The sequence below is a fragment of the Mesoplodon bidens genome (genome assembly GCF_964165515.1).
Source record: "Mesoplodon bidens genome assembly, chromosome: 6".
Lineage (NCBI taxonomy): Eukaryota > Metazoa > Chordata > Mammalia > Artiodactyla > Ziphiidae > Mesoplodon > Mesoplodon bidens.
The window spans coordinates 61,709,547-61,728,959 of record NC_138162.1 but is presented as its reverse complement, the minus strand read 5'-3'; the positions used below and the strand labels follow the sequence as shown (position 1 = coordinate 61,728,959).

At 33.9% G+C, this 19,413-nt stretch overlaps 1 protein-coding gene across 5 annotated transcripts in view; it reads left to right on the top strand.

Annotated features, from left to right (window-relative positions):
• Nucleotides 1–19,413, top strand: part of CNTLN (centlein) — a 356,448-nt gene that overhangs the window by 329,333 nt on the left and 7,702 nt on the right. For 4 of the 5 annotated variants that reach the window (XM_081237458.1, XM_081237459.1, XM_081237457.1 and 1 more), the window contains exons 24-25: nucleotides 11,406–11,591; nucleotides 14,074–14,151. In XM_081237458.1, the coding sequence (XP_081093584.1) occupies nucleotides 11,406–11,591; nucleotides 14,074–14,151 (264 nt within the window). The remainder of the gene's footprint in view (nucleotides 1–11,405; nucleotides 11,592–14,073; nucleotides 14,152–19,413) is intronic. The other variant, XM_081237460.1, reaches the window with a different exon arrangement.

Sequence of the window (19,413 nt, the reverse complement as noted above, 5' to 3'; positions counted from 1 at the left end):
GCTAACAAAAAGAAGATATAACAATATTACTTTGAGACAAAATTAAAGAAAAAACCATTAATAAGGATAAAGAGGGTAATTTCATGTTGATAAAAATGGATAGTTTGCAAAGAAAATATAAAATTCATGAATTTTTATGTACCTGACAACATTAAGCAAAATTTGGTAAAATTACAAAAGGAAATCAATGAATCCACGAGTGTATTTACTATCTTCTAGTATATTTAATCTATATTATATTCAGAAATCAACAATTCAAATAGAGAAAATGTGAGCAAGGCTACTTTCTTTTCAAACCCCTGTGGAACATTCACCCCTGTGCAACATACATCTTATGCCACAAAGTTCAACAGGTTCAAAAAAAGCAAAAATCATTTAGGCTATGTACCCTGTGTAGGGTATAATATAGTTATGATTTTACAAAATAAGTGGCCAAATGTTTCTATCCACTTAGAAATTCCAAACTCTATATGATTTTGGGTTAAGGAGGAAATTAAAAGTCAGTTTATGAACTACAGTGAAATAGCAAAACCTTTGAAATTCAGCCAAAATTTAATTTTCAACTCAAGATACTAGAAAGAAAAAAACAATAAACTCAAAGAAAATTTTTAAGTAGCTTTAATAAAGATAAAAGAAAAAAATCCATAAACTATAAAGCAACTCCTCTTCTCCTTCCCCAAAATGAATTGAACGTATACAGCTAAACTTTGATTGTTAATGACATGTTTGTGGATCTAGGAAATTCAAGAGAATCAAGTCATAAACTATTAGAACTAACCAGATAATTCAGCAACAAGTTCAGAACAAGGTCAACATACAAAATAAAGTAGACTTTACAATTAAGAATATATTTTAAAATACTATTTTTAAATTTCTATTTATAATGATAAAAAACTATCAAATACCCAGGAATAACTGTTTTAAGAAATGCAAGAAACCTATAAAGTGGACTATAAAACACTGAATGACATAAAAAAAGAACTAAATAAATGGAGAGATATACTGTTTTTCTGAATGGGAAGAAATAATATTGTTAAATGTGAGAATTCATTCCATATCTCATCTAAATATGAGTGCTGTCCAAGATACAAACTGGTTCCAAAAATATAACTGAAAGAGAGGGAATGAAAATGGCTGAAGAATGGGAAGGAGAGAGGGAAATTTTTCCTAGCAAACATCAAAACATGCTATAAAGCTATATAAATAAAATAGCATGATTAGTGCAGAAATAGATGCATAGAGCATTGGCACAGAAAGAGTTGCAAAACCGACTCATTATAAGGGAATTTAGAGCATTAAGTTTGGATTTTGCATTTCAAACCAGTATATGGGAAAGTAGTCAATAATGGCATTGGAGAAATTGCTTTCAATTTAAAAATAATAATAAGATTAGCTATATATCTCACACAACCCCAAAATATATATTACCCATTGCTATAAAATCCAAGAATAAAGAAGAAAGTGGTTAAAGCATTACAAAAATTTTTATAATCTTGAGATGGGAAAAAACTTCATTATCAAAACAGAAAACCTAAAAGCAATAAAGGCCACAACTAAAAACCATGATTATATAAAAAACACTTAACTGTAGGGAAAAGATACTGTAAATAAAAGATTAGTGACATTGTAAAGCAATTATACTCCAATAAATGTAAAAAAAAAGACATTAAAAAAAAAAGACTAGTGACAATTTGAGAGAATATTTGCCCAGATAAAACAATATCTAGAATATATAAAGAAGTTTTGCAAATAAATGAATAAAAGACAAATAGCCCAGTAGAAATAAGGGCAAATAATAAAAATAATCACTGAAGAGGAAACACAAATAGTACATAAATATATTGTAAATATGCTCAGTCTCACTAGGAATCCAGGAAATGCAAGATAAATAAAAATTAAACAATTTTTGTCTGTTTGACATCAGATCAAAAAACTAAAAAAGATATATAAAATCTAAAGTTAGCAAGAAGCTATGAAAAAAAGTACTCTCACGTGCTTTTGAAGGGAATGTAAACAGAAACAGTACTTTAAAGAACAACATGGCAGTTTCATAATTTAAAATGTACATAGGATAATTCTTTGCAAAGATCAACTATAAAACCCTAGCTAAAGTGATCAAAAGAAAACATACAAATTGCCAATATCAGGAATTAAAGGTGGGATATCACTACAGATCCTAAAACAGGTAATAAGAAAATGTTATGAACAAGATTATAGCAATAAATTTGACAATTTAGGTGAAATGGACAACTTCCTTGAAAAGTACATCTTACCTGTCATGTAGGGGCATCACAGTCATACACCACTAGCACCACACATTTCAGATAACATTGGGTTTGGAGGCAGACAAGTAGTAGAGTGCACACAGCCCCAGAGCTCCCTTTATTCCACAGCAAAGACTGAGTATAAATGTTTGGTATGCACCATGGCCAAGTTTCTGGCAGAGAGAGGTCTGCTTAGACCAGCAAGCTGGATGTGTGACAGAGTGCACTCCAAGAGAGAGGAAGGGCCCCATCCCCACCGATGAGCACACTGGGAATCCTAGGTTGAGCATTGCCTATTAGAGCACAGACGTCCGCCAAACCCTTTGCTCTTTCCTCCGACTGACTCAGTGTAGCTATTAAACTATCCTGAGTCCCTACTGAACTACCAAGAGGAGAAGGAAAATGAGCTTCCAGAACCATTCGGAATTAACTCTTTTCATCACAAAAACTGACAAGAGATGGAATTGAAAGTATGAGTAGCTCTTCATTAGTTAAAGAAATTGGATTTTTTTAAAAAAATCTGAAACCTTCATTCAGAAAACACATGTACTTTCTCCAGATCCAGAGGGTTTCACTGAGCAATTCTATCAAACATCTGAGGAAAAATATAGCACCATCTTACAGAAACTTTTTCAGAAAATGGAAGAATAGGGCTTCCCTGGTGGCACAGTGGTTGAGAATCTGCCTGCTAATGCAGGGGACACAGGTTCGAGCCCTGGTCTGGGAGGATCCCACATGCCGTGGAGCAACTAGGCCCATGAGCCACAACTACTGAGCCTGCGCATCTGGAGCCTGTGCTACTCAACAAGAGCGGCTGCGATAGTGAGAGGCCCGCACACCGCGATGAAGAGTGGCCCCCACTTGCCACAACTGGAGATAGCCCTCGCACAGAAACGAAGACCCAACACAGCAAAAATAAATTAATTAATTAATAAACTCCTACCCCCAACATCTTAAAAAAAAAAAAAAAAGAAAATGGAAGAATAGAAAATAAGTCCCAACTCATTTAATATGGCCAACATAACCCTAAAAGCAAAACCTGACGAAACGTTATTAAAAAAAAAAAGAACCACAGGCCAACATTGCACTATGAACATCAATGTAAAAAATCCTCAACTGCGTATCAGTTAATCGAATCCAGGATTATGCGAAAATGATTTATACCATGAATAAGTTGATATTATCCTAGGAACAAAAGGTTGATTCAACAGTTCTAAGAAATCAATGTAATCCACCCCATTCAGAAAATAAAAGGGAATTTCAAACAAATACTCCCTAAAATCATTTGACAAAATTCAACACCCATTTATGATAATAAAAACAACAAAATCCAGGAAACTTAAGTGTAGAAGAGAACTTGATATGTTAAAGGGCATCTACAAAAAACCCACAGGGCACATCACACCTAATGGTGAAATATTAAACACTTTCTCCTTGAGACTAGGAGCAAGGCAGAGTTGTTTATTCACCACTTCTATTCAATATTCCAGTGCAATACAAGAAAAGGGGTGAAACAAGATATAAATATTGGTAAAAATAATGTTTCTATTTGCAGATGACCTGATTCTTTCTTTTATTGTGGTAGAAAACATAACCACAATAATTTACCATCTTAACCATCTTTTTAAGTGTATTAGTTTAGTAGTGTTAAGTATATTCACATAGTTGTGAAATAGACATGCAGAACTTTTTCATCTTGGAAATCTGATACTCTATACCCATTAAACAATTCCCCTTTTTCCCCTCCTCCTAGCCTCTGGTAACCATTCACTTTCTGTTTCTATGGAGGTAATCACACTTTAGATACCTCATATATGTGGAATCATACAGTGTTTGACTTTTTGTGACTGGCTTATTTTACTTAGCATAATGTCCTCAAGGTTCATCCATTTGGGGAGCATGTGACAGGATATCCTTCCTTTTTAAAGCTGAATAATATACTATTGTACGTATATACCACATTTTGTTTGTCCATTCATCCATCAGTGGACATTTGGCTTGCTTTTACCTCTTGGATATTGTGAACAGTGCTGTTGTGAACCTAAGTGTGCAAAGACCTTGCTGTCAGTTCTTTTACATATATCCAGAAGTGGGATTCCTGGATCATATAGTAGTTCTCTTTTTTTAAAATTTTTGAAATATCTCCTTTCATTAAAGTTGCACCACTTTACAATCCCACCAACAGTGTGCAAGGGTTTCAGTTTTTCCACATCCTTGCCAACACGTTTTTTATTTTTTCAATAATAGCCTTCCTAATGGGTGTGAGGTGATACCTTATTGTGATTTTGATGTACGTTTCTCTGATGAGACATGATTCTTTACATAGAAAATTCTAAAGATTTATAAAACAGCTACTAGAATTAACAAGAGTTTAGCCATTTCATAGGATACAGGGTCAAAATACAAAAATCAAAAGTTTTTATATATTAACACTAAACGATTGGAAAATGAAATAAAAAACTTTCAACTTACTATAGCATCAAAAATACAATTCTTAGAAATAAATTCAAGAAAAAATAGGTAAGCCACTAAATGTTGGAAAGAATGTGGAGGATGGAGAATTTTCATCCACTGGTGGCACAAGTTCTAAGGGAAAGCTATAGAAGTTTCTAGTAAATGAAACAGTCACCTACCATATGACTCAGGAGTTCTACTTCTAGGTATTTACTCAAGAGAAATGAAAACATGTGTACACACATACACACAAAATGCACAGGAATATTCATAGCAGTTTTATTCATAATAGTCAAGGACTGGAAACAACCCAGGTGTCCATCTATAGGAAAATGTATAACAACATTATAATTATGTAATGGAATAAAAGTCAGCAATACAAAGAAATGAACTACTTATACATGTAACAATGTGGATGAATTGCAAAAACATTGTAAGTGAAAGAATCCGAACACAAAATAATGCATACTGTATGATTCCATTTGTAAGAATTTATAGAACAGGCAAAACTAATCTATAGATATTAAAAAAAAAAAAAGACAGTTGTTGCCTGCCTCTTGGAGCTAGGGATGGGGATTGACTAGGAAAAGACACAAACCAACTTTCTGGAGTGATGGAAATGTCCTTTACTTTGATCTGGGTGTGAGTTACCCAGTGTTTTCATTGTCAGAATTCATAAAATCATACAGTTAAGACAACGCATTTCACTGTATATAAATTTCACCTCAAAAAATAGTAATGAGAACTATAAATAAATATCGATCATTAGTTAAGAAGTGAATGCTGAAGTGTTTAGGGGGGAACTGTACCGATGTCTGCAACTTCCTTTGAAATGCATCAACAAAATAAGATGGAAGATAGCTATGTGATAAAGCAAGTATAGCAAAATTAATTGTAGCCTATAGGTAGGGGGCACATGGTTGTGCACTGTGCGTTTCTTTAAACTTGTCTGCATGTTTGAAATTTTTTATAATAAAATAGGGGAAAATGCACTTTGGAGAATTCTGGCTTGATTATAAAGGGATAAAATCATCATTTCCCCTTCTCTCCCTTGGAATCACATGACAGACAATGAGAATAAGAAACAAAAATTCGGTTCCTTTTTACAGCAAACCTAGGTCACAGTTAAAACCCTGTATTTCAGAAGACATGGAAGAGTAGCCAAAACCAGGTAAGATTGATGAAGGCATCCAAAAGGAAGCAAAAATAAGATAACAGGGAGAGAAGACTTAGGTGCTGTAGACTTCGGAAAGAACAAGCAAAGATACAGTCTTCGATGACAGTCACATGAGGTACACATCCTAATCACCTGTCTGCAACAGTGGAATGAGTCTGCACCTGTTTGTATAGGAGCTTCCTAGAACTAGTTTGCTTCCAGAGAAGAGGAGGAGGCAGGACTTAATGAAGTATAACGCAGACAAGGTGTATCTGCAGGAGGCGGCTTTCCTCATAGCAGCCAAGAAAAAAATTCCTTATATTATAAAAAACCAAACAAACCACAACCAAAATAACCTGGCTAATGGAATTCATCAGAAAAAATATTAAATTCATATATAAAACTTCACCAGCCTGCAGCACAGCACAGGCCCTTCTGCCACATAACTTTCTACAAATAGGAAATCTCGGAAAAACTCTTCTCTTTCAAAAACGAGTCCTGAAAAATGAACCAACATAGTATCAACAAAAATAGATTAGGATAAGAATGGAGGAAGGAAACAGGAAAAGTAAATGGCAGGAAAAGAAGTTTCACCACAGATAGTTGCTGCAGAGCAGATGAAAATATTTTACTGTGAATAAAAATATTAATGAAATAATTTCCTCCAAAAAGCACATGTTTAAGGTGGAAATAAATGTAAGAACTTCGAGAAAAGGTGGTGAGACCTGGGAACAAATGAAAGCAAGTTGTCTGACAAAGCAAAGAAGTAAAAGAAAATAAATAAAATTATCACAGGAAAAAAAATATATTTCTGGGTTTTATATGAATGTGTGTATAAATATTGTTGAACTTATTGCAATTAATATAAATTAAAAGGAAAAGAACAAGTTACGGATACACAAAACAATAAGGATGAATCCTTAATTTAAAACACCACGTTAGGACTTCCCTGGTGGTGCAGTGGTTAAGAATCTGCCTGCCAATGCAGGGGACACGGGTTCGAGCCCTGGTCCGGAAAGATCCCACATGCCGCGGAGCAACAAAGCCCATGCTCCACAACTACTGAGCTTGTGCTCTAGAGCCCATGCTCTGCAACAAGAGAAGCTACCACAATGAGAGGCCCGTGCACCTGCTCACTGCAACTATAGAAAGCCCGCTTGCAGCAACGAAGACCCAACGCAGCCAAAATAAATAAATAAATGTTTAAAAAAACAAAAACAAAAAAACCCCACCATGTTGAGAAAAAGAAGTCAGACATGAAAGAGTACATAGTGTATTATTCCATTTAGATGACATTCTAGAATAGGAAATATTAATCTAAAATGATATAAATCAGAGCAGTGCTGTCTGGATGTGGGAGGAATTGACCTAGAAAGGAGCATCAGGGAAATTTCTTGAGTATGGAGATGTTCTATATCTTGAACAGGGTGTTGGCTACACAGAAGCATACAATTATCAAAGCTCATTAAACTAATCACTTAAAATGTGTGCACTGTTTCATTCTAATTATGCTTCAGTTAAACAAAACATACTGTGGAAAAAAGGATTTATGAAGCAAATGACAGAGATTCAACACGTATAATTAGAGGCTTCAAATTAGAAAAGGAGTGATGGAACAGGACAAATACTGAAGCTATAATCCAAAAACAATTTTCAGAAATAAAAACTTCTAAGAACATAACATGGAACCAGGGAAAATTGATCTAATATGTCATCCCCTGTTTATGTTTTAGTAAAGTTTCTGGACTCAAACAAATAAAGAACAGTGATGTAAAAAAAAGTTCATGTCATGTATAAGGGGGAAAAAACAAAGATGAGACAACTCTGAAAGGCTATCTCGGCTCCAGCGCTCCTTACACGATGGCGTGAAGCCTCTGTTGGAACCGCAGTGCAGATCAACATTTCCCTCTGCCTGCTCCTGCTTCCCTAAGTTTCTTATAGGTATTGCTTCTAAGCACCCTGTCCCACACAAATCTCCACCCCTCAGAGTGTGTTTTCAGGCATTCCAACCCAAGACACACCACAAAGAAACCTCAATTAATTCTGAAAAGTAGAAATAGTATAGATGACGATCTCTGAGAATAATGCAATAAAACGGCAATCAACAAAACCAGAAAACCAGTCACTAGCACTTAAATAAAAATTTATTGGGTTAAGAAGGAAATGTGAACAAATTGCAGAATATTTTTAAAAGAATAACATTCTAGAATTATCAGAACCCATAGGATAGAGTTAAAACAGTGCTCAAAAAATGTATGGCCTTATATATTTACATTAGCAAACAAGAATAAATGAAAGTAAATGTTCAACTCAAGAATTAAATAGAATCTAAAGATTGAAATAGAAATTAATGAATTAATAATGTGGAATTAATAAATGAATACAAGAGTATTTTTTTGGAAAAGAAAAGTAAGAAGCAATAAAATAGATTGAATCTTTAGCTTACCTAATTAAGAAAGTAGAAAGCACAACTATACAAAATAACAAGTAAGTGACAATAAACATAGACACAGGGAAAAAAAATCGTGGCAGAATACTTAGTTCAACTCTGCAAATATATTTGAAAGCCTGGATGAAATAGGTCATATTCTAGGAAAATTATGATGTACCAAAACTCCCTCCAGAACAAATAGAAAATTAAAATGATTTGCCAAAAAGGTATCTTTCTTTGCAATAAATACTAGGCCAAATTCAGATGAGTGCTACCACATCAGTAAAGAGCAGATAGATTCAATCTCATTAAAACTACTGTAAAACATGGAAAGAGAAGATTCTTTCCAAATGTTCTTGGAAGAAACAAATCAATCTCTTATTAATATAGAAATTCCAGATAAAATATTAGCAAATAGAATTCAGCAGCACATCAAAAAATAATATATCACACCAAGTGGAGTTTATTCCAGTGATGCAAGGATACTTCAATACTAAGAAAATTATTTAAAATTGTATTAATAGATTTATGATGAAAAATCATATGATAGTTTATATGGATGCTAAAATGGATTTAAGACAATTTGGTTTCCATTCTTATAAGAAATAAAAATAAAATGAGTGGATACTTAACTATATAAAACTGTATATTATATATTAATATATTAAGATGTATTTTTTAGTATATTAAAATACAGCTCTCAACTCAAAATCTGGCATAGTATTTCCTATGAAGTAGAGAGATTCCCACTAAAATCAGGAACAAGTTGAGTATGTCCATCAATATTACTATTTAATATTGTTCAGGAGGAACTTAATAATCAATTCAATAAGAAAAGAAAGAAATTAGAGGTATAAAAGTTGGAAAATAAGGAATTCCCTGGTGGTGCAGTGGTTAGGACTCTACGCTCTCACTACTGAGGGCCTGGGTTCAATCCCTGGTAAGGGAACTAAGATCCCACATTCCATAAGCCTTGCAGCATGGCAAAAAAAAAAAAAAAAAAAAATTGGAAAATAGGAGTAAAATTATCAATATTTGCAGACATTCAATTCCTGGAAGCTAAGGAGGAATCAGCTGAAAAACACATAACAAATAAGAAATTTCAGTAAGCTTAATATATATTAACAATCTTTATGTATACAAGCAACAATCAGTACTAGAATCAGTGCCCCCCAAAAAGTAAGAGGCCCAGGAAAAAAAAAGATCTACAAAGAGAAAATTTTTAAATGATCCTCAGAAACACAAATAAAGACTTAACCAACTGGAAGGGAATACCATGGTCTTTGATTAGGAAGACTCAACATTCTAAAATGTTAACATGATTCAAATAAAATTTAACTTGATTTAAATAAAATTACAAGTAAAATGTTTAGGGGAAGGGGATCTAGACAAGCTCAATGTGAAGTTTATGTGAAAAACCAAACAAACAAAAATTACCAAGAAAAATCTGAGAAGAAAGGTAATAGAAGGGAGATACCCCTACCGGATTATAACATTTATTATAAAGCCTCACTAATAAAAATATACTATAAAGCTTCACTAATAAGAAGACAGATGGAACAGAATAGAAAGTTCAGAACCTGACCTAAACACACATGAAATCAATGGGGAAAATATGGACTATTTAACAGGTGGTGGTGAGACAACTATGATTGTATGTAATAATTTTCTAGATGATTACAAATGGATAAAACATTTAAAACTGAAAAATAAAATCTTAAAAGTGGCAGAAAAAAATCATGGTTTGAAAATGAGTATATATATATATAATATACATATATGTATATAAAATTGTGGAGAATGCTTTTTAAAGTATCACACTAAATTCAAAAGTGAGAAAGGAAAAGATTCATTTAGTACATTAAATAGTTTTTACATTTTTTTCCTAGGTATAAAATACTATAATTACTGTCAGAATAAAAATATAATTACTGTCAGAAGAAAAATACAAAATATGAAAAAGATTAGAAATACCCAACAGACAATTATAATTTCCCTAAAGTATAAATAACTCCTATAAATCACTAAGAAAAATAGGAAAAAAAAGACAAAAGAAATATACTTATCTGTTAAGGCTGATGCTCAACTTCATTTTTAATAAGAGAAATGAAACTTTATAATATAGTGAAAAAAGCAAACAACACTGAAAAACCAGATTGGTGTTTTGCCAGTGGTATGGAGAAACAAGTATTTTCCTATGTTCTTTGTGTAGGTGTAAATTGGTACGATCTTAGAGAGAGGGAGAATTAAACAGCTTTCAAAATTACAGTTATACACACCCTTTGGTCCAGCAATTTCACTTCTAGGGATGCAAAATGTATATATGAGCACCATTATTTATTGCAACATTGCTTAAGCTAACAAAAGATTGAGAACAACCCAAACATCTAGCTAGCCTGCTCTCAGCCCACAAAGCCAGGCATCAGGCTCCAGAGCTCTGTCCACCCAGGGTAAGAGCTACCTTTTTCTTATGCACACATAAGCATGTGTTCTCAAAGGGAGAAATTAGAGACTCTTGTGGAAGCAAGCCTAGACTTTTATGATTTTTGTCAGTCCTTTATTGTTGTCTTGCCCACACATAATTTAATTGCACTTTTACCCACCTGGCTTTATCAAATCCTTCCAAAGATTTCTAATCCAGTTTTAATAAAATAGGAACAACCCTCTTTATGCAGTTATATTTCATTATTTATGCAATAATTAATTATGTAACTAACCTGTTACAACAAATATACACACTTAGGAATAAATAGATCTGACAATTGGCATCAGCTCCACTGGTGGGAGTAGTTGTGCTCTGGCATGATGCTAAGTAGCCTGCCTGCTACAAGTATTCACCATCCAAGATTACAGTTGGAAATCTGAAAGATGGATTGGAGAGATTTGGTTAATCCAGCAAGTTGGTTAAGTGGTCATTTGCGAGAGCTTTTATTGCATCTGACAATAAGTAAAGAGCAATCCGTTATGTTCCAATATAAATAAAATCAGAGTAATCCTAATAAAAAATTATTTGCTAGTATCTTCACATTTTTATGTTATGACTGCTTTTTCTTCATTTATGACTTCCATATGAGCCCACATTCTTTCCAATATGTTGCAGGCTTTGGTCAGAGAGTTACAAAATGATGTCCATTCAATAAGGCGACAAATCAGAGAACTTAAAAAGATGCAGAAAAACAGGGATGCTTGTAAAACCTCAACCCATAAAGCCCAGACCTTGGCAGCATCTATCCTGAACATTTCACGGTCAGATCTAGAGGAAATATTGGACACAGAAGATGAAGAAGTAAGATCACTTAAATATTTATTAATAATGGGCTTGTTACATATTGAATGTAAGTACATATTTTTGTTTTATAATTCTTAAAATTTCATCTTTAAGATAATATTAATGAAGGCAAGAATATTAGTGTACCAGTGAAAGATATATCAAAAGTATTAACCAACTCAAAAAACCTTTAGAGAAATTTAGCTATGTAATACAGAAGTAAGCCAGTACACATAACCTTTAGAACTGCTTGCTTGTTATTCAAGTCAGTTATCCTTTCATGTCTCTTCCATTTTCTTTAGTTCATCATATATCTTGTAAGTTAGTATTTTTAATTAAGCCAGTTTGAATGGATTTAGTTAGCTGAGTCACGATTGATTTGAGGATTTTTCGTCCTACATGAGATCTTTTAATGTAGTGAATATATTGGCTTTTCTAGCTAAATTCAAATTTATTGTTGATGAAGTTATAGAAAAAGATATTTATTGCTTTAAAGTGGGGAAAATACTCCCATCTGAGTGAATTTATGTGCATATACATATAGGTCTTCAGTAGCATTTCTGTACCTCCTGAGGAGGGCAGTGCATTTTTGATAGTTATTGCCTCATAAACAGCAGAATCTCATCTTATACACAGTCTTCTGTGAAACCTGTGGAGGATACTCAATCCTGTTCTATTGTGAAGTCTCTGAACTTTAATACATAAATATTAGATTTTTTATTGTTTAGAAAGATTAAAGAGATGATGGTACTCTTAGCTTCCCCATAAATATTTACTCAATGACTAAATAAAATGATACTTAAATGTTTGTATGAGAACATCCTTCAGCACCCCTCCCCCTTCAGTTTCTCATAAAATTTCTGGAATAGAGCAAATCTACAACTTGTAAAAGTTTTTAAACTGCTAAGAATTCTTAGAAAAGAGGTCAAAGGAGTCCTGCAGAGATTATTTTCATCCTATGGGTGAATAGGATAGTGAATTATCAGTTTCCTATCACCTATGCCACAGTGTCTGTGAATTCTGAACTTAGAAGTACAAAAGCATTATGAAATATAGTATCAAATATAAGACACACAAGAAATAATAGTATCTGAGGCAAGGGTGTTAACTGTATCTTATTATGGACATTTAATTAAAATTTGATTGATAAAAAGAAACCTAACAAAAAATTAAGGTAGAGTCCTCCACTGTTTCCTAAAAGTTTTAAAACAGACTTAGCAAAATCCCTCATGTGTGTATGTGTGTATACGTGTGTGTGTTCCAGATACATATTCTGGAAGACAGCATCACTGCCTTTGTGTGGTCTTAAAAGATGCCCTCTCTGGGCTTACAGATTAGAAAAAAGAACCCGCTTTGAGTAGACATATTGGAAAAAGTTGTCCCCTTTGAGTATATTAATTAGAAAAGGATCTCTCTTGTTAGTCCCAAAGAGTAGCTAGCACATTTCTATGAAGAAATGGCACTCTGGCCTCTGGGCAGACGCAGTTTGGAGCCAGGGATGCCAAGCACCAAAATATGCATACCACACAACCTTAAATGGAAGTCCTCCTGGAAACAAACACACTGTTCCATGAAGACTCAGTGCACACACCTGGATATATTTACTAGATTTAATTATAGATCAAGCTTATTTGGACTGATCCCCACCTGCATCTTTCAGAGGTCTAAAGAGTTGAGTGACTTACCCAAGTAGAGCCCAAACCACCTGAATTTTATGCTTTAAGCTACATTGAACTCTTGTAAATTCATGTAAAACACTATGACAACCTATGCGAAGTACCTAGCCTGATACTTGGCATACAGTAAATTTCAACAAATGTTAGTTTTCCAAACCCTTCCCTTTTTGAAAAGTCCATTTTTTTGCAAACCGAATCATGATTTTAACTGAATAATCAGTTGCACATGTGAATACATTATACTTTCAGAATATTTTACCTTGATAATTGATGCATTGAAAATATTTAGTGACTTAGCAATACTTTAAGTTGGAGCATCCCTTACCTATCAGCTAGATATTGGATATTTTAAATGAGTAAGCATTTAAGTACACCAGAACCATGCATGTCCTATTTTGTCTGTGATTATAACAATTACTCCTTAATTATCTACTGATAAGTCAGAGTTTTGAGTGTAAGGTTTTATGTCATCTTATGAGGGTCACTTATAAATGATTCTTTTATACAGCTCCATCTTCTTTTTCATTTTATTTTAATCACTTCCACCTCCACCACAGTCCAGTGTGAGCTCCACTGTGAAGGCAGAAATAAAACATTCCTGAATTATATTATGAAATATAGAAATATAGCTTTATCTTTCACATGTAGGTAGATAATTATACATTAAAGAGCATCGATTTGAATATTCTCTACTTTGAAAGGACAGGCTGCTCTTTGCTGAATCTAATTCCACCAATATTTCTCTAGATTTATTCAGTATCTAACAGTATGATCAAGTTCATATAAATGAAATTAACAACAGTGTTTTTATTTTGTTCCTTCAGGAAATCGAAAGGACAAAGATTGATGCTGAAAATGACAAGGAATGGCTGTTGTATATTCAGAAACTTCTTGAAGGACAGGTATTTTGTTTTTCTACTTCATATATTAAAACTTGCAGATAAAAATTCCAAGCCTTACTTTTTGTTACTAGATGCCTAATTTTTTGTAAACAGACACATTACTTACTTCTGTTAGGTAAATAAGTATTCTAGTAAGTAGACAGGAAAGTTAACTCTCCATTTGTACTTTTGGACTTAACAAATGAAGCAAATGCCTTGGGAAGGAGCCAACATGGGTTTTAGCAAAGGCATTAATTAAATTATTGAGTCAACCTCTATGCTTGCTAGACTGAAAAGGATCCATTCTCTCAGCCCTCTTAGGAAAGGAGATTCTTTATTATGTGTCTTTAAAGTTAGTAGTTGATATGGACACCTGAGGAGTTCATGGGTTTCAGTGACCTTTTACTATGGACCTGTTTCCAGTCAATTCATGTTTTCCTCACAGCCAGACAGCTGTTTATTACTGTGTCTTCCTGCATTCTCTACAATATTTTCTACTGAGACCTCGAGCAGCTTGTTAGTGGGAAGTAAATATTGATTTGGCATCCTGTCAATGCAGAAAGAATGAAAAAATTTCCACCAGAGGCCCCTCAAACATTTTCCTATCGACATTTTCTGGGCCGAGTGGAAAGCTGCATAGAGGATGACAAGGCCAAGACGAGCTGAAATCCCTGAGGGGTCTATTGAGACTGCTGCTGTGACCTGTGTGATACTTTTTCTTCCCTTTCAAGTATTTTTTTAATACACATATAGTCTGTTGGGATGTGCCCCTCTTGTAAGTGATCAGGGCAGTTTATTGGCAGGTGAGAGCCCTGCTTTTCTAGTCATAGCCAACTTTTGTTTTGATATCACTGACAGCATGTAATATATTCTAAAACTTTTTCATTATAGTTCTTTTTGCTCAACCTAATTGTTGTCTGTTTTTAAAATGAACTGGATTAAAAACAGCTAAAACATATTTCTCAAAATAGCAAAAAAATATATATTGTTCTGTGAGTGCAGTATCTATGTTTTTGGAAAAGTCAAGAATAAGTAAATAATATATGAACTATTCATATTCTTAGTACCCATTTTATATATTTTTGAAACATTATCTGGAAACACTAATACTATTACTATCAATAGTAATAGAAGGTGATGGGCACTCTTTTGCCTCAGGTTGTTTAAGTGCAGACGTGCAGGTGCTGGGCAAAGCCTTCTTGCTTTTGAGAAGAAAGGCCATTTCTCAATCATGTTGCATTCCCAGCACCCAGCCCAGTGCCTGGCACATCAAAGGAGTTCAGTAATGGTTACAGGTTATTTTTTTAAATGTGAAAGTTATAAAAATAAACTTTGTAGTGGATTTTTTAACATTCAACTTGTAAGTATGACCTTTTAATATGGAAGTTTTATCATCAATTATGAACATAAAAATAACAAATCGATATGTATAAATCTTTATTAAATTTTACTAAAGCTCTATCGACACCAGATCTGATTTTTTGACTAACACATGTAGATATACATATATACATTCTACATTATCTGGGTGTATGCTTATTCTGTCCAGTTATTGTAAAAAAATCCTGTTGAAAATGGCATTAGACTGCTTAATACTGCAGTTTGATATAATGCCTTTTTGTGCCACTGAGCCTGGACTCTAGAATATAATTGCCTGGCTGTATTGATTTAATTGCCCACATTTATTTGTGGACTCCTAATTATTGACTGGAGGTAAATTTAATGGAGCAGCCTCTGTGAACACTGGGAAACCACTGCTGTTGCTGTTATACATAATGAACTGCACCATGTGCCTTTAGAGCATTTGTCAAGTTAATTTTATTCCACTGTGACAGTATGATAACATTTAAAAAGTCAAAGACTTTTTATTTTTATCACTGACATAGGTGGTTTTGCTGATGCCTTTGAATTCTGTGAGAAAAAAAATAGAGACTTCATTGGTTGCACTTGAATGTCACTTTATAATTAGACCCAAGAGAAAAATCTATAAAATAGAAAACATCTTTTTTTTTATCCTACTTTTCTTCTTTCTCTATTCTAGCAATTATATTTGTCCTGAATTTTAGAAAAGGTTTTCTTTGTCCACCAGTTTTTGGGAGTCTAAATTATGCTCACAGGATTGCGAGGGCAAAAGAATAAATATGTTCATTCATTTGTTTAGTTTATGGCATGCAGCTCCGTGTACCTGAGGTTACACGATCTTGAAGCTGTGGAATAACTGAGTGCATTCCCTGAAAAGAGCCATAATTAATTTAATATTGATATTTGATTATTAAAATATTTTGAAAATAAAATTATAAGAAAACTTCCCTTTTATGTCCTCCCTCTGTGTTGGGTGGTATATGTAATGGAATTCTGACATCATAGGAGTGAATCTGGCATTGTGGTTTTATCTTTTGTTTAAGGATTAGGCCACAGAACTATTTTCTCTTAAAGAAAATTTTCTCTACATTCATTGGATTAAAATTTATATAAATAAGATATTTACCAGAAAATAAAAAGCTGTCCTGCCATGTGGCAATATGGGCCGGCACAATAGTATACCTACTGGTACTGTTAGCCAGAAGCTCATGAGAATTAAAAGGCCTAAAATCTTAACTTATCTATATTTAACAAAGAATGTAATATTTGTCCTCCTTTCAGTGGTCCTGATACAATTGGTAATTTTAAGTATTTGATCTTTATCTGCATCTAACCTTTGTCCCCACAGATTTCTAATAATAAGAATCACACTGAAAAAAAGTTGTTCTAATACCTACTTTCATTTTTTATGGCATAGCTGCCTTTTAATTGCTTTGAAGATTTTTACTTGTATTAATTCCTCTTTTTGCATTTTTACATTTTTTAAAACTTACAGTTTATGGCAGAGACAAACAAGCAAATTAATGATTATAATAGAGTGGGAGAACCACCCAAAATTAGTTTTTCTGTGTTTTAGGACATGGGAGAAAAAGAAACAGAAATAGGAAAAATAGACTGGGACTAAACAATAAACGCCTTTGAGCAGGAAAGGGATGTAATCAGAGCTGTGCTTTAGAAAGATACATGAGATCAGCATGTAGGATGGTTTGGATGGATAAGAGACTGGGAGCAAGAAGGTAGTCAAGGCAAAAGGAAGTAGGGGCCTGCATGTGCCCTCACTATAAAAATGGGAAGGACGAGATAGATGTGACCCACTTTATAGAAACTGAATCCATAGCAGTACTGACATTAGATGAAGGGGTCAGAAAGCAGAAACCAAAGAGAGGTGAGTTTAATACCTTATATGATGAGAAAGATGATGATACCTTTAAAAGTTTTAGGGATCAAAAGAGGTAGATCAGATTTGGTAGAGAGAGATGTCAGTGATTGAAGCCATAAAAAATTTAGTTGATACATGTCAATAACAATATTCAGGGACTCACAGTTTTTCATTAGTTCATCCCAACCTGCTGTGCGGCTTTTCTCAGTGAAATCTAACCATTTAAGAACACATTTCAAACTCTTACAACTCAACAACAAAAGAAAAGAAACTGATCTGAATAGTCATTTCTACAAGAAGATATACAAATAGCCAATAAGCACGTGTACATATGCTCAATATCACTAGCCATTAGGGAAATGCAAACCAAAAACCAAAATGAGATAGTACTTCATACCCAGTAGGATAGCTATAATCAAAAAGACAGAAAATAGCAAGTGTTGGTGAGGATGTGGAGAAATTAGAACCCTTATACATTGCTTGTGAGAAGGTAAAATGGTGCCACCCTTGTGGAAAACAGTCTGGCAGTCCCTCAAAAAGTTAAAAGTAGAGATTATATGACCCAGCAGTTCCACACTTAGGTAGGTATATACCCAAGATAAGTAAAAACATATGTCCATATAAAAACTGCTACATAAATGTTCATAGCAGCTCAATGATAGTTCATAATAGCTCAAAAGTGGAAGGAATCCAAAGGTTCATCAACTAATGGGTGGATAAACAAAACATGGTATATGTATACATGAAATATTATTCAGCAATGAAATGGAATGAAGTACTGATAGTGCTACAACCTGGAAGAACCTTGTACACTTTATGCTACATGAAACAAGCCATACACAAAAGGTAACTTACTGTATGACTGCATTCTATGAAATATACAGAATAGGCAAATCTATCAAGACAGAAAGTAGATTAGTAGTTGCCAGGGGATGGGGGAAGAGGGACCATGACTGCTAATGGGTACAGGGTTTCTTTTGGGGTGATGAAAATGTTCTGGAATTAGATGAAGGTGATGTTCTGGAATTAGATGAAGATGATGGTTGTACAACCTTGTACAACCAATGAATTATACATTTTTAAAGGGTGAACTTTATGTTATGTGAATTATATCTCCATTTAAAAAAATGAATTCCTTAATATGAGGCACAGTGAAAAAGAATAAAAAGAATACCTTTTTATTTTTAAGTAAATCCAATTAAGTTCTTTTTTTAGCAGCCAGAGATTATTTATTTTTTAATTTTTTTAATTAAAAAATTTAATTTTCAAAATTTATTTTTGGCTGCGTTGGGTCTTCGTTGCTGTACGTGGGCTTTCTCTTGTTATGGCAAGTGGGGGCTACTCTGCATTGCGGTGCGTGGGCTTCTCATTGCAGTGGCTTCTCTTGTTGCGGAGCACGGGCCCTAGAGCACGGGCTTCAGTAGTTGCAATGCATGGGCTCAGTAGTTGTGGCGCATGGGCTCAGTAGTGGTGGCATGGGCTTAGTTGCTCAGCAGTATGTGGGATCTTCCCAGACCAGGTGTTGAACCCGTGTCCCCTGCACTGGCAGGCGGATTCTTAACCACTGCACCACCAGGGAAGTCCCCAGTTAAGTTCTTATATCTCATGTGCTATTTCCCCACCATTAGCAGGGACTGCATTAAACGCATTTGAATTTGAATTTCTGTCTACTGGCCATAACTATGAATAAATGAGGTAAATTATTTTATTTCATACTTAATATGTTTCTTTTCAATTGACAAAGAAGGAGCTGTCCCTCTATCATACTCTAGTTGATATTACTTTCTCATATATGCAAACAAAAAGGAGTCAGCTATTTATACTCTGCCCTCTAAGAGACATTGTTTATTTGTTCTGCCCATTCTGATCCTCAAAATTAAAATTATAGTAAGGATCATTTAGTTTTGTTTTCAGGCCTTAATAATACCTGAAACAGTCTTTTGTACTTGTGATTTTATAAAGGCAGTGGAAAGAATTAGTGGAGATAAAATTGAACCCAAGCTGTGAAATCCATTTTTAAAATGTGTATTGAGTGTCTACTG